We start from the raw sequence: 13,762 nt of genomic DNA, 5'->3' as shown, positions 1-13,762 counted from the left end.
GGGAGTTTTACTCTGTATCTAACCCCGTGCTGTATCTGCCCTGGGAGTGTTTGATGGGGACAGTGTAGAGGGAGCTTTACTCTGTATCTAACCCCGTGCTGTACCTGTCCTGGGATTGTTTGATGGGGACAGTGTAGAGGGAGCTTTACTCTGTATCTAACCCCGTGCTGTATCTGCCCTGGGAGTGTTTGATGTGGACAGTGTAGAGGGAGCTTTACTCTGTATCTAACCCCGTGCTGTACCTGTCCTGGGAGTGTTTGATGGGGACAGTGTACAGGGAGCTTTACTCTGTATCTAACCCCGTGCTGTTCCTGTCCTGGGAGTGTTTGATGGGGACAGTGTAGAGGGAGTTTTACTCTGTACCTAACCCCGTGCTGTACCTGTCCTGGGAGTGTTTGATGGGGACAGTGTAGAGGGAGTTTACTCTGTATCTAACCCCGTGCTGTACCTGTCCTGGGAGTGTTTGATTGGGAGAGTGTAGAGGGAGCTTTACTCTGTATCTAACCCGTGCTGTACCTGTCCTGGGAGTGTTTGATCGGGACAGTGTAGAGAGGGGTTTACTCTGTATCTAACCCCGTGCTGAACCTGTCCTGGGAGTGTTTGATGGGGACAGTGCAGAGGGAGCTTTACTCTGTGTCTAACCCTGTGCTGTACCTGTCCTCGGAGTGTTTGATGGGGACAGTGTAGAGGGAGCTTTACTCTGTATCTAACCCCGTGCTATACCTGTCCTGGGAGTGTTTGATGGGGACAGTGGAGAGGATGCTTTACTCTGTATCTAACCCCGTGCTGTACCTGTCCTGGGAGTGTTTGATGGGGACAGTGTAGAGGGAGCTTTACTCTGTATCTAACCCCGTGCTGGACGTGTCCTGGGAGTGTTTGATGGGGACAGTGCAGAGGGAGCTTTACTCTGCATCTAACCCTGTGCTGTACCTGTCCTGGGAGTGTTTGATGGGGACAGTGTAGAGGGAGCTTTATTCTGTGTCTAACCCCGTGCTGTACCTGTTCTGGGAGTGTTTGATGGGGACAGGTTAGAGGGAGCTTTTCTCTGTATCTAACCCCGTGCTGTATGTGTTCTGGGAGTGTTTGTTGGGGACAGTGTAGAGGGAGCTTTACTCTGTATCTAACCCCGTGCTGGACCTGTCCTGGGAGTGTTTGATGGGGACAGTGTACAGGGAGATTTACTCTGTATCTAACCCTGTGCTGTACCTGTCCTGGGAGTGTTTGATGGGGACAGTGTAGAGAGAGCTTTATTCTGTATCTAACACCGTGCTGTACGTGTCCTGGGAGTGTTTGATGGGGACAGTGTAGAGGGACCTTTACACTGTATCTAACCCCGTGCTGTAGGTGTCCTGGGAGTGTTTGATGGGGACAGTGTACAGGGAGATTTACTCTATATCTAACCCAGTGCTGTACCTGTCCTGGGAGTGTTTGATGACAACAGTGTAGAGGGAGCTTTACTCTGTATCTAACCCCATGCTGTACCTGTGCTGGGAGTGTTTGATGGGGAAAGTGTCGAGGGAGCTTTACTCTGTATCTAACCCCGTGCTGTATCTGGCCTGGGAGTGTTTGATGGGGACAGTGTAGACGGAGATTTACTCTGTATCTAACCCCGTGCTGTACCTGTCCTGGGAGTGTTTGATGGGGACAGTGTAGAGAGAGCTTTACTCTGTATCTAACCCTGGCTGTACCTGTCCTGGGAGTGTTTGATGGGGACAGTGTAGACGGAGATTTACTCTGTATCTAACCCCGTGCTGTACCTGTCCTGGGAGTGTTTGATGGGGACAGTGTAGGGAGAGCTTTACTCTGTATCTAACCCCGGCTGTACCTGTCCTGGGAGTGTTTGATGGGGACAGTGTAGAGGGAGAATTATTCTGTATCTCACCCCATGCTGTACCTGTCCTGGGAGTGTTTGATGGGGACAGTGTAGACGGAGATTTACTCTGTATCTAACCCCGTGCTGTACCTGTCCTGGGAGTGTTTGATGGGGACAGTGTAGAGAGAGCTTTACTCTGTATCTAACCCCGGCTGTGCCTGTCCTGGGAGTGTTTGATGGGGACAGTGTAGAGGGAGCTTTACTCTGTATCTAACCCCGTGCTGTACCTTTGCTGGGAGTGTTTGATGACAACAGTGTAGAGGGAGCTTTACTCTGTTTCTAACCCCGTGCTATACCTGTTTGATGGGCACAGTTTAGAGGGAACTTCACTCTGTATCTAACCCTGTGCTGTACCTGTCCTGGAAGTGTTTGATGGGGACAGTGCAGAGGGAGATTTACTCTGTATCTTACCCCGTGCTGTACCTGTCCTGGGAGTGTTTGATGGGGACAGTGTAGAAGGAGATTTACTCTGTATCTAAGTCCGTGCTGTACCTGTCCTGGGAGAGTTTGATGGGGACAGTATAGAGGGAGCTTTACTCTGTACCTAACCCCGTGCTGTACCTGTCCTGGGAGTTTTTCATGGGGACAGTGTAGAGGGAGCTTTACTCTGTATCTAAGTCCGTGCTGTACCTGTCCTGGGAGTGTTTGATGGGGACAGTGTAGTGGGAGCTTTACTCTGTACCTAACCCCGTGCTGTACCTGTCCTGGGAGTGTTTGATGGGGACAGTGTAGAGGGAGGTTTACTCTGCATCTAACCCCGTGCTGTATCTGTCGTGGGAATGTTTGATGGGGACAGTGTACAGGGAGATTTACTCTGTATCTAACCCCGTGCTGCACCTGTCCTGGGAGTGTTTGATGGGGACAGTGTAGAGAGAGCTTTACTCTGTATCTAACCCCGTGCTGTACGTGTCCTGGGAGTGTTTGATGACGACAGTGTAGAGGGAGCTTTACTCTGTATCTAACCCCATGCTGTACCTGTCCTGGGAGTGTTTGATGACGACAGTGTAGAGGGAGCTTTACTCTGTATCTAACCCCATGCTGTACCTGTCCTGGGAGTGTTTAATGACAACAGTGTAGTGGGACCTTTACTCTGTATCTAACCCCGTGCTGTATCTGTCGTGGGAATGTTTGATGGGGACAGTGTACAGGGAGATTTACTCTGTATCTAACCCCGTGCTGCACCTGCCCTGGGAGTGTTTGATGGGGACAGTGTCGAGGGAGCTTTATTCCATGTCTAACCCCGTGCTGTACCTGTCCTGGGAGTGTTTAATGACAACAGTGTAGTGGGACCTTTACTCTGTATCTAACCCCGTGCTGTATCTGTCGTGGGAATGTTTGATGGGGACAGTGTACAGGGAGATTTACTCTGTATCTAACCCCGTGCTGCACCTGTCCTGGGAGTGTTTGATGGGGACAGTGTAGAGAGAGCTTTACTCTGTATCTAACCCCGTGCTGTACGTGTCCTGGGAGTGTTTGATGACGACAGTGTAGAGGGAGCTTTACTCTGTATCTAACCCCATGCTGTACCTGTCCTGGGAGTGTTTAATGACAACAGTGTAGTGGGACCTTTACTCTGTATCTAACCCCGTGCTGTACCTGTCCTGGGAGTGTTTGATGGGGACAGTGTAGAGAGAGCTTTACTCTGTATCTAACACCGTGCTGTACGTATCCTGGGAATGTTTGATGGGGACAGTGTACAGGGAGATTTACTCTATATCTAACCCAGTGCTGTACCTGTCCTGGGAGTGTTTGATGACAACAGTGTAGAGGGAGCTTTACTCTGTATCTAACCCCATGCTGTACCTGTCCTGGGAGTGTTTGATGGGGACAGTGTAGAGAGAGCTATACTCTGTATCTAACGCCGGCTGTACCTGTCCTGAGAGTGTTTGATGGGGACAGTGTAGAGGGAGCTTTACTCTGTATCTAACCCCGTGCTGTACCTGTCCTGGGAGTGTTTGATGACAACAGTGTAGAGGGAGCTTTACTCTGTATCTAACCCCGTGCTATACCTGTTTGATGGGTATAGTGTAGAGGGAACTTCACTCTGTATCTAACCCTGTGCTGTACCTGTCCTGGGAGTGTTTGATGGGGACAGTGTACAGGGAGATTTACTCTGTATCTAACCCCCGTGCTGAACCTGTCCTGGGAGTGTTTGATGGGGACAGTGCAGAGGGAGATTTACTCTGTACCTAACCCCGTGCTGTACCTGTCCTGGGAGTGTTTGATGGGGACAGTGTAGAAGGAGATTTACTCTGTATCTAAGTCCGTGCTGTACCTGTCCTGGGAGAGTTTGATGGGGACAGTGTCGAGGGAGCTTTACTCTGAATCTAACCCCGTGCTGTACCTGTTCTGGGAGTGTTTGATGGGGACAGTGTAGAGGGAGCTTTACTCTGTATCTAAGTCCGTGCTGTACCTGTCCTGGGAATGTTTGATGGGGACAGTGTAGAGGGAGCTTTACTCTGTACCTAACCCCGTGCTGTACCTGTCCTGGGAGTGTTTGATGGGGACAGTGTAGAGGGAGCTTTACTCTGTATCTAACCCAGTGCTGTGCCTGTCCTGCGAGTGTTTGATGGGGACAGTGTAGAGAGAGCTTTACTCTGTATCTAACCCCGTGCTGTACGTGTCCTGGGAGTGTTTGATGGGGACAGTGTAGAGGGAGCTTTACTCTGTATCTAACCCCGTGCTGTACCTGTCCTGGGAGTGTTTGATGGGGACAGTGTAGAGGGACCTTTACACTGTATCTAACCCCGTGCTGTAGGTGTCCTGGGAGTGTTTGATGGGGACAGTGTACAGGGAGATTTACTCTATATCTAACCCAGTGCTGTACCTGTCCTGGGAGTGTTTGATGACAACAGTGTAGAGGGAGCTTTACTCTGTATCTAACCCCATGCTGTACCTGTGCTGGGAGTGTTTGATGGGGAAAGTGTCGAGGGAGCTTTACTCTGTATCTAACCCCGTGCTGTACCTGTCCTGGGAGTGTTTGATGGGGACAGTGTAGACGGAGATTTACTCTGTATCTAACCCCGTGCTGTACCTGTCCTGGGAGTGTTTGATGGGGACAGTGTAGAGAGAGCTTTACTCTGTATCTAACCCTGGCTGTACCTGTCCTGGGAGTGTTTGATGGGGACAGTGTAGACGGAGATTTACTCTGTATCTAACCCCGTGCTGTACCTGTCCTTGAAGTGTTTGATGGGGACAGTGTAGAGAGAGCTTTACTCTGTATCTAACCCCGGCTGTACCTGTCCTGGGAGTGTTTGATGGGGACAGTGTAGAGGGAGATTTATTCTGTATCTAACCCCATGCTGTACCTGTCCTGGGAGTGTTTGATGGGGACAGTGTAGATGGAGATTTACTCTGTATCTAACCCCGTGCTGTACCTGTCCTGGGAGTGTTTGATGGGGACAGTGTAGAGAGAGCTTTACTCTGTATCTAACCCCGGCTGTGCCTGTCCTGGGAGTGTTTGATGGGGACAGTGTAGAGGGAGCTTTACTCTGTATCTAACGCAGTGCTGTACCTGTCCTGGGAGTGTTTGATGACAACAGTGTAGAGGGAGCTTTACTCTGTATCTAACCCCGTGCTATACCTGTTTGATGGGCACAGTTTAGAGGGAACTTCACTCTGTATCTAACCCTGTGCTGTACCTGTCCTGGAAGTGTTTGATGGGGACAGTGCAGAGGGAGATTTACTCTGTATCTTACCCCGTGCTGTACCTGTCCTGGGAGTGTTTGATGGGGACAGTGTAGAAGGAGATTTACTCTGTATCTAACCCCGTGCTGTACCTGTCCTGGGAGTGTTTGATGACAACAGTGTAGAGGGAGCTTTACTCTGTATCTAACCCCGTGCTATACCTGTTTGATGGGCATAGTGTAGAGGGAACTTCACTCTGTATCTAACCCTGTGCTGTACCTGTCCTGGGAGTGTTTGATGGGGACAGTGTACAGGGAGATTTACTCTGTATCTAACCCCCGTGCTGAACCTGTCCTGGGAGTGTTTAATGGGGACAGTGCAGAGGGAGATTTACTCTGTACCTAACCCCGTGCTGTACCTGTCCTGGGAGTGTTTGATGGGGACACTGTAGAAGGAGATTTACTTTGTATCTAAGTCCGTGCTGTACCTGTCCTGGGAGAGTTTGATGGGGACAGTGTAGAGGGAGCTTTACTCTGAATCTAACCCCGTGCTGTACCTGTCCTGGGAGTGTTTGATGGGGACAGTGTAGAGGGAGCTTTACTCTGTATCTAAGTCCGTGCTGTACCTGTCCTGGGAATGTTTGATGGGGACAGTGTAGAGGGAGCTTTACTCTGTACCTAACCCCGTGCTGTACCTGTCCTGGGAGTGTTTGATGGGGACAGTGTAGAAGGAGATTTACTCTGTATCTAAGTCCGTGCTGTACCTGTCCTGGGAGAGTTTGATGGGGACAGTATAGAGGGAGCTTTACTCTGTACCTAACCCCGTGCTGTACCTGTCCTGGGAGTTTTTCATGGGGACAGTGTAGAGGGAGCTTTACTCTGTATCTAAGTCCGTGCTGTACCTGTCCTGGGAGTGTTTGATGGGGACAGTGTAGTGGGAGCTTTACTCTGTACCTAACCCCGTGCTGTACCTGTCCTGGGAGTGTTTGATGGGGACAGTGTAGAGGGAGGTTTACTCTGCATCTAACCCCGTGCTGTATCTGTCGTGGGAATGTTTGATGGGGACAGTGTACAGGGAGATTTACTCTGTATCTAACCCCGTGCTGCACCTGTCCTGGGAGTGTTTGATGGGGACAGTGTAGAGAGAGCTTTACTCTGTATCTAACCCCGTGCTGTACGTGTCCTGGGAGTGTTTGATGACGACAGTGTAGAGGGAGCTTTACTCTGTATCTAACCCCATGCTGTACCTGTCCTGGGAGTGTTTGATGACGACAGTGTAGAGGGAGCTTTACTCTGTATCTAACCCCATGCTGTACCTGTCCTGGGAGTGTTTAATGACAACAGTGTAGTGGGACCTTTACTCTGTATCTAACCCCGTGCTGTATCTGTCGTGGGAATGTTTGATGGGGACAGTGTACAGGGAGATTTACTCTGTATCTAACCCCGTGCTGCACCTGCCCTGGGAGTGTTTGATGGGGACAGTGTCGAGGGAGCTTTATTCCATGTCTAACCCCGTGCTGTACCTGTCCTGGGAGTGTTTAATGACAACAGTGTAGTGGGACCTTTACTCTGTATCTAACCCCGTGCTGTATCTGTCGTGGGAATGTTTGATGGGGACAGTGTACAGGGAGATTTACTCTGTATCTAACCCCGTGCTGCACCTGTCCTGGGAGTGTTTGATGGGGACAGTGTAGAGAGAGCTTTACTCTGTATCTAACCCCGTGCTGTACGTGTCCTGGGAGTGTTTGATGACGACAGTGTAGAGGGAGCTTTACTCTGTATCTAACCCCATGCTGTACCTGTCCTGGGAGTGTTTAATGACAACAGTGTAGTGGGACCTTTACTCTGTATCTAACCCCGTGCTGTACCTGTCCTGGGAGTGTTTGATGGGGACAGTGTAGAGAGAGCTTTACTCTGTATCTAACACCGTGCTGTACGTATCCTGGGAATGTTTGATGGGGACAGTGTACAGGGAGATTTACTCTATATCTAACCCAGTGCTGTACCTGTCCTGGGAGTGTTTGATGACAACAGTGTAGAGGGAGCTTTACTCTGTATCTAACCCCATGCTGTACCTGTCCTGGGAGTGTTTGATGGGGACAGTGTAGAGAGAGCTATACTCTGTATCTAACGCCGGCTGTACCTGTCCTGAGAGTGTTTGATGGGGACAGTGTAGAGGGAGCTTTACTCTGTATCTAACCCCGTGCTGTACCTGTCCTGGGAGTGTTTGATGACAACAGTGTAGAGGGAGCTTTACTCTGTATCTAACCCCGTGCTATACCTGTTTGATGGGTATAGTGTAGAGGGAACTTCACTCTGTATCTAACCCTGTGCTGTACCTGTCCTGGGAGTGTTTGATGGGGACAGTGTACAGGGAGATTTACTCTGTATCTAACCCCCGTGCTGAACCTGTCCTGGGAGTGTTTGATGGGGACAGTGCAGAGGGAGATTTACTCTGTACCTAACCCCGTGCTGTACCTGTCCTGGGAGTGTTTGATGGGGACAGTGTAGAAGGAGATTTACTCTGTATCTAAGTCCGTGCTGTACCTGTCCTGGGAGAGTTTGATGGGGACAGTGTCGAGGGAGCTTTACTCTGAATCTAACCCCGTGCTGTACCTGTTCTGGGAGTGTTTGATGGGGACAGTGTAGAGGGAGCTTTACTCTGTATCTAAGTCCGTGCTGTACCTGTCCTGGGAATGTTTGATGGGGACAGTGTAGAGGGAGCTTTACTCTGTACCTAACCCCGTGCTGTACCTGTCCTGGGAGTGTTTGATGGGGACAGTGTAGAGGGAGCTTTACTCTGTATCTAACCCAGTGCTGTGCCTGTCCTGCGAGTGTTTGATGGGGACAGTGTAGAGAGAGCTTTACTCTGTATCTAACCCCGTGCTGTACGTGTCCTGGGAGTGTTTGATGGGGACAGTGTAGAGGGAGCTTTACTCTGTATCTAACCCCGTGCTGTACCTGTCCTGGGAGTGTTTGATGGGGACAGTGTAGAGGGACCTTTACACTGTATCTAACCCCGTGCTGTAGGTGTCCTGGGAGTGTTTGATGGGGACAGTGTACAGGGAGATTTACTCTATATCTAACCCAGTGCTGTACCTGTCCTGGGAGTGTTTGATGACAACAGTGTAGAGGGAGCTTTACTCTGTATCTAACCCCATGCTGTACCTGTGCTGGGAGTGTTTGATGGGGAAAGTGTCGAGGGAGCTTTACTCTGTATCTAACCCCGTGCTGTACCTGTCCTGGGAGTGTTTGATGGGGACAGTGTAGACGGAGATTTACTCTGTATCTAACCCCGTGCTGTACCTGTCCTGGGAGTGTTTGATGGGGACAGTGTAGAGAGAGCTTTACTCTGTATCTAACCCTGGCTGTACCTGTCCTGGGAGTGTTTGATGGGGACAGTGTAGACGGAGATTTACTCTGTATCTAACCCCGTGCTGTACCTGTCCTTGAAGTGTTTGATGGGGACAGTGTAGAGAGAGCTTTACTCTGTATCTAACCCCGGCTGTACCTGTCCTGGGAGTGTTTGATGGGGACAGTGTAGAGGGAGATTTATTCTGTATCTAACCCCATGCTGTACCTGTCCTGGGAGTGTTTGATGGGGACAGTGTAGATGGAGATTTACTCTGTATCTAACCCCGTGCTGTACCTGTCCTGGGAGTGTTTGATGGGGACAGTGTAGAGAGAGCTTTACTCTGTATCTAACCCCGGCTGTGCCTGTCCTGGGAGTGTTTGATGGGGACAGTGTAGAGGGAGCTTTACTCTGTATCTAACGCAGTGCTGTACCTGTCCTGGGAGTGTTTGATGACAACAGTGTAGAGGGAGCTTTACTCTGTATCTAACCCCGTGCTATACCTGTTTGATGGGCACAGTTTAGAGGGAACTTCACTCTGTATCTAACCCTGTGCTGTACCTGTCCTGGAAGTGTTTGATGGGGACAGTGCAGAGGGAGATTTACTCTGTATCTTACCCCGTGCTGTACCTGTCCTGGGAGTGTTTGATGGGGACAGTGTAGAAGGAGATTTACTCTGTATCTAACCCCGTGCTGTACCTGTCCTGGGAGTGTTTGATGACAACAGTGTAGAGGGAGCTTTACTCTGTATCTAACCCCGTGCTATACCTGTTTGATGGGCATAGTGTAGAGGGAACTTCACTCTGTATCTAACCCTGTGCTGTACCTGTCCTGGGAGTGTTTGATGGGGACAGTGTACAGGGAGATTTACTCTGTATCTAACCCCCGTGCTGAACCTGTCCTGGGAGTGTTTAATGGGGACAGTGCAGAGGGAGATTTACTCTGTACCTAACCCCGTGCTGTACCTGTCCTGGGAGTGTTTGATGGGGACACTGTAGAAGGAGATTTACTTTGTATCTAAGTCCGTGCTGTACCTGTCCTGGGAGAGTTTGATGGGGACAGTGTAGAGGGAGCTTTACTCTGAATCTAACCCCGTGCTGTACCTGTCCTGGGAGTGTTTGATGGGGACAGTGTAGAGGGAGCTTTACTCTGTATCTAAGTCCGTGCTGTACCTGTCCTGGGAATGTTTGATGGGGACAGTGTAGAGGGAGCTTTACTCTGTACCTAACCCCGTGCTGTACCTGTCCTGGGAGTGTTTGATGGGGACAGTGTACAGGGAGCTTTACTCTGTATCTAACCCCGTGCTGTACCTGTCCTGGGAGTGTTTGATGGGGACAGTGTAGAGGGAGCTTTACTCTGTATCTAACCCCATGCTGTACCTGTCCTGGGAGTGTTTGATGGGGACAGTGTAGAGGGAGCTTTACTCTGTATCTAACTCCGTGCTGTACCTGTCCTGGGAGTGTTTGATGGGGACAGTGTAGAGGGAGCTTTACTCTGTATCTAACACCGTGCTGTACCTGTCCTGGGAGTGTTTGATGGGGACAGTGTAGAGGGAGCTTTACTCTGTATCTAACACCGTGCTGTACCTGTCCTGGGAGTGTTTGATGGGGACAGTGTAGAGGGACCTTTACACTGTATCTAACCCCGTGCTGTAGGTGTCCTGGGAGTGTTTGATGGGGACAGTGTACAGGGAGATTTACTCTATATCTAACCCAGTGCTGTACCTGTCCTGGGAGTGTTTGATGACAACAGTGTAGAGGGAGCTTTACTCTGTATCTAACCCCATGCTGTACCTGTGCTGGGAGTGTTTGATGGGGAAAGTGTCGAGGGAGCTTTACTCTGTATCTAACCCCGTGCTGTACCTGTCCTGGGAGTGTTTGATGGGGACAGTGTAGACGGAGATTTACTCTGTATCTAACCCCGTGCTGTACCTGTCCTGGGAGTGTTTGATGGGGACAGTGTAGAGAGAGCTTTACTCTGTATCTAACCCTGGCTGTACCTGTCCTGGGAGTGTTTGATGGGGACAGTGTAGACGGAGATTTACTCTGTATCTAACCCCGTGCTGTACCTGTCCTTGAATTGTTTGATGGGGACAGTGTAGAGAGAGCTTTACTCTGTATCTAACCCCGGCTGTACCTGTCCTGGGAGTGTTTGATGGGGACAGTGTAGAGGGAGATTTATTCTGTATCTAACCCCATGCTGTACCTGTCCTGGGAGTGTTTGATGGGGACAGTGTAGATGGAGATTTACTCTGTATCTAACCCCGTGCTGTACCTGTCCTGGGAGTGTTTGATGGGGACAGTGTAGAGAGAGCTTTACTCTGTATCTAACCCCGGCTGTGCCTGTCCTGGGAGTGTTTGATGGGGACAGTGTAGAGGGAGCTTTACTCTGTATCTAACCCAGTGCTGTACATGTCCTGGGAGTGTTTGATGACAACAGTGTAGAGGGAGCTTTACTCTGTATCTAACCCCGTGCTATACCTGTTTGATGGGCATAGTGTAGAGGGAACTTCACTCTGTATCTAACCCTGTGCTGTACCTGTCCTGGGAGTGTTTGATGGGGACAGTGTACAGGGAGATTTACTCTGTATCTAACCCCCGTGCTGAACCTGTCCTGGGAGTGTTTAATGGGGACAGTGCAGAGGGAGATTTACTCTGTACCTAACCCCGTGCTGTACCTGTCCTGGGAGTGTTTGATGGGGACACTGTAGAAGGAGATTTACTTTGTATCTAAGTCCGTGCTGTACCTGTCCTGGGAGAGTTTGATGGGGACAGTGTAGAGGGAGCTTTACTCTGAATCTAACCCCGTGCTGTACCTGTCCTGGGAGTGTTTGATGGGGACAGTGTAGAGGGAGCTTTACTCTGTATCTAACCCCATGCTGTACCTGTCCTGGGAGTGTTTGATGGGGACAGTGTAGAGGGACCTTTACTCTGTATCTAACTCCGTGCTGTACCTGTCCTGGGAGTGTTTGATGGGGACAGTGTAGAGGGAGCTTTACTCTGTATCTAACACCGTGCTGTACCTGTCCTGGGAGTGTTTGATGGGGACAGTGTAGAGGGAGCTTTACTCTGTATCTAACACCGTGCTGTACCTGTCCTGGGAGTGTTTGATGGGGACAGTGTAGAGGGAGCTTTACTCTGTATCTAACCCCGTGCTGTACGTGTCCTGGGAGTGTTTGATGCGGACAGTGTAGCGGGAGCTTTACTGTGTATCTAACCCGTGCTGTACCTGGCCTGGGAGTGTTTGATGGGGACAGTGTAGAGGGAGCTTTACTCTGTATCTAACCCGTGCTGTACCTGGCCTGGGAGTGTTTGACAGGGACAGTGTAGAGGGAGCTTTACTCTGTATCTAACCTTGTTGTGTTTTTGGTATTCAGAAACGAGATGCAGACGGTATATTTAAGACTATCAAGGTCACTCCGAGTTCGATGAGAACTGTCATGATGGCGAAGGCCAGCACTCTTTTGGCAGATTTTAAAAAGAGTGTGAAATGCAATCGACAAGTCAGAACGATGGAGAGAAATAAACTGAGGAGTTCTTTGGAAACTGAACTTAATTCCTTCTGTGATGACTACACCAACAATTACAAGTGTGGTGTTGTTCTGTGTGCAGTTGTTGTTGCTGCTGTTGTAATAGTGGCGAAAGCTATGTTCGCTGCTCCCACAGCAACTGATGTGAATGAGGAAATCACCGCGGCAATGACGGCAGCAGGGATAGACACGGGTACGGCAGCAGCAGGGATAGACACGGGCACGGCAGCAGCAGGGATAGACACGGGCACGGCAGCAGCAGGGATAGACACGGGCACGGCAGCAGCAGGGATAGACACGGGCACGGCGGCAGCAGGGATAGACACGGGCACGGCAGCAGCAGGGATTGACACGGGCACGGCGGCAGCAGGGATAGACACGGGCACGGCAGCAGCAGGGATAGACACGGGCACGGCAGCAGCAGGGATAGACACGGGCACGGCAGCAGCAGGGATAGACACGGGCACGGCAGCAGCAGGGATAGACACGGGCACGGCGGCAGCAGGGACAGACACGGGCACGGCAGCAGCAGGGATAGACACGGGCACGGCAGCAGCAGGGACAGACACGGGCACGGCAGCAGCAGGGACAGACACGGGCACGGCAGCAGCAGGGATAGACACGGGCACGGCAGCAGCAGGGATGGACATGTGTACAGCAGCTGGTATGGGCACGGGTGCAGGTCTGTTTGGGATGGGCATTGGTGCGGCGGCAATTGGGATTGTCATAGGTGCCGCGGCAGCAGTTGGGGTGGTCATGGGTGCAGCAGTGGCGCTTGAGATGGTCACGCCTATGCAAGCGGTTGGGATGGGCACAGCTACAGCAGCGGTTGGGATGGTGATGGGTGCGGCGGTGGCGGTAGTGATGGGCATGGGTGCAGCGTCGATTGGGATGGTGATGGGTGTGGCGCTGACAGCTGGGATAGTCACGGGTTCAATGATGGTTTCCCTGGTCATCACTGGAGAGGTCAGTGCGACGGTCAAGAGGAAACTGTCAACGTTCAGGGAGGATGCTGTTGTGGGGGCTGTTGTGGGGGTTATTATGGGGGCTGTTTTGGGGGTTGCTGTGGGACCTGTTGCAGCGGTTGCTGCTGCTGGGGCTGTTGTGGGGGCTGCTGTGAGGGCTCTTGTGATGCGCTCATGAATGTGAGTAAGGCGATCTGATTCAGTCCACATTAGAAATGAAGGAGAAACAGGTTTTAACCGAAACAAGTAAACTTTTGTTCAAGCTCTCGCAACTCCTCTTTCCAGTTTCTTTCAGGCACCAGACCTGTGGTAGCAGATAGATGGGTTGGGTTAGGGAATGGACTCTGGGTCACGGGTATTATCATAGAATTTACAGTGCAGAAGGAGGCCATTCGGCCCATCGAGTCTGCACCAGCT

The 13,762-nt window shown here is 50.9% G+C and overlaps 1 protein-coding gene across 1 annotated transcript in view; it reads left to right on the top strand.

The window, feature by feature from the left end:
• LOC140396639 (uncharacterized) overlaps positions 1 to 13,523 on the top strand; it is a 98,427-nt gene extending 84,904 nt beyond the window's left edge. Inside the window, exon 3 of the mRNA XM_072485433.1 lies at positions 12,228 to 13,523. Within this exon, the coding sequence (XP_072341534.1) occupies positions 12,228 to 13,523 (1,296 nt within the window). The remainder of the gene's footprint in view (positions 1 to 12,227) is intronic.
• Positions 13,524 to 13,762: the final 239 nt, after the last annotated feature.

This window comes from Scyliorhinus torazame, chromosome 19, assembly GCF_047496885.1.
Source record: "Scyliorhinus torazame isolate Kashiwa2021f chromosome 19, sScyTor2.1, whole genome shotgun sequence".
In the NCBI taxonomy this organism is placed as follows: domain Eukaryota; kingdom Metazoa; phylum Chordata; class Chondrichthyes; order Carcharhiniformes; family Scyliorhinidae; genus Scyliorhinus; species Scyliorhinus torazame.
The sequence above is the reverse complement of the archived record's forward strand: the minus strand, read 5'-3'. Positions and strand labels throughout refer to the sequence as shown.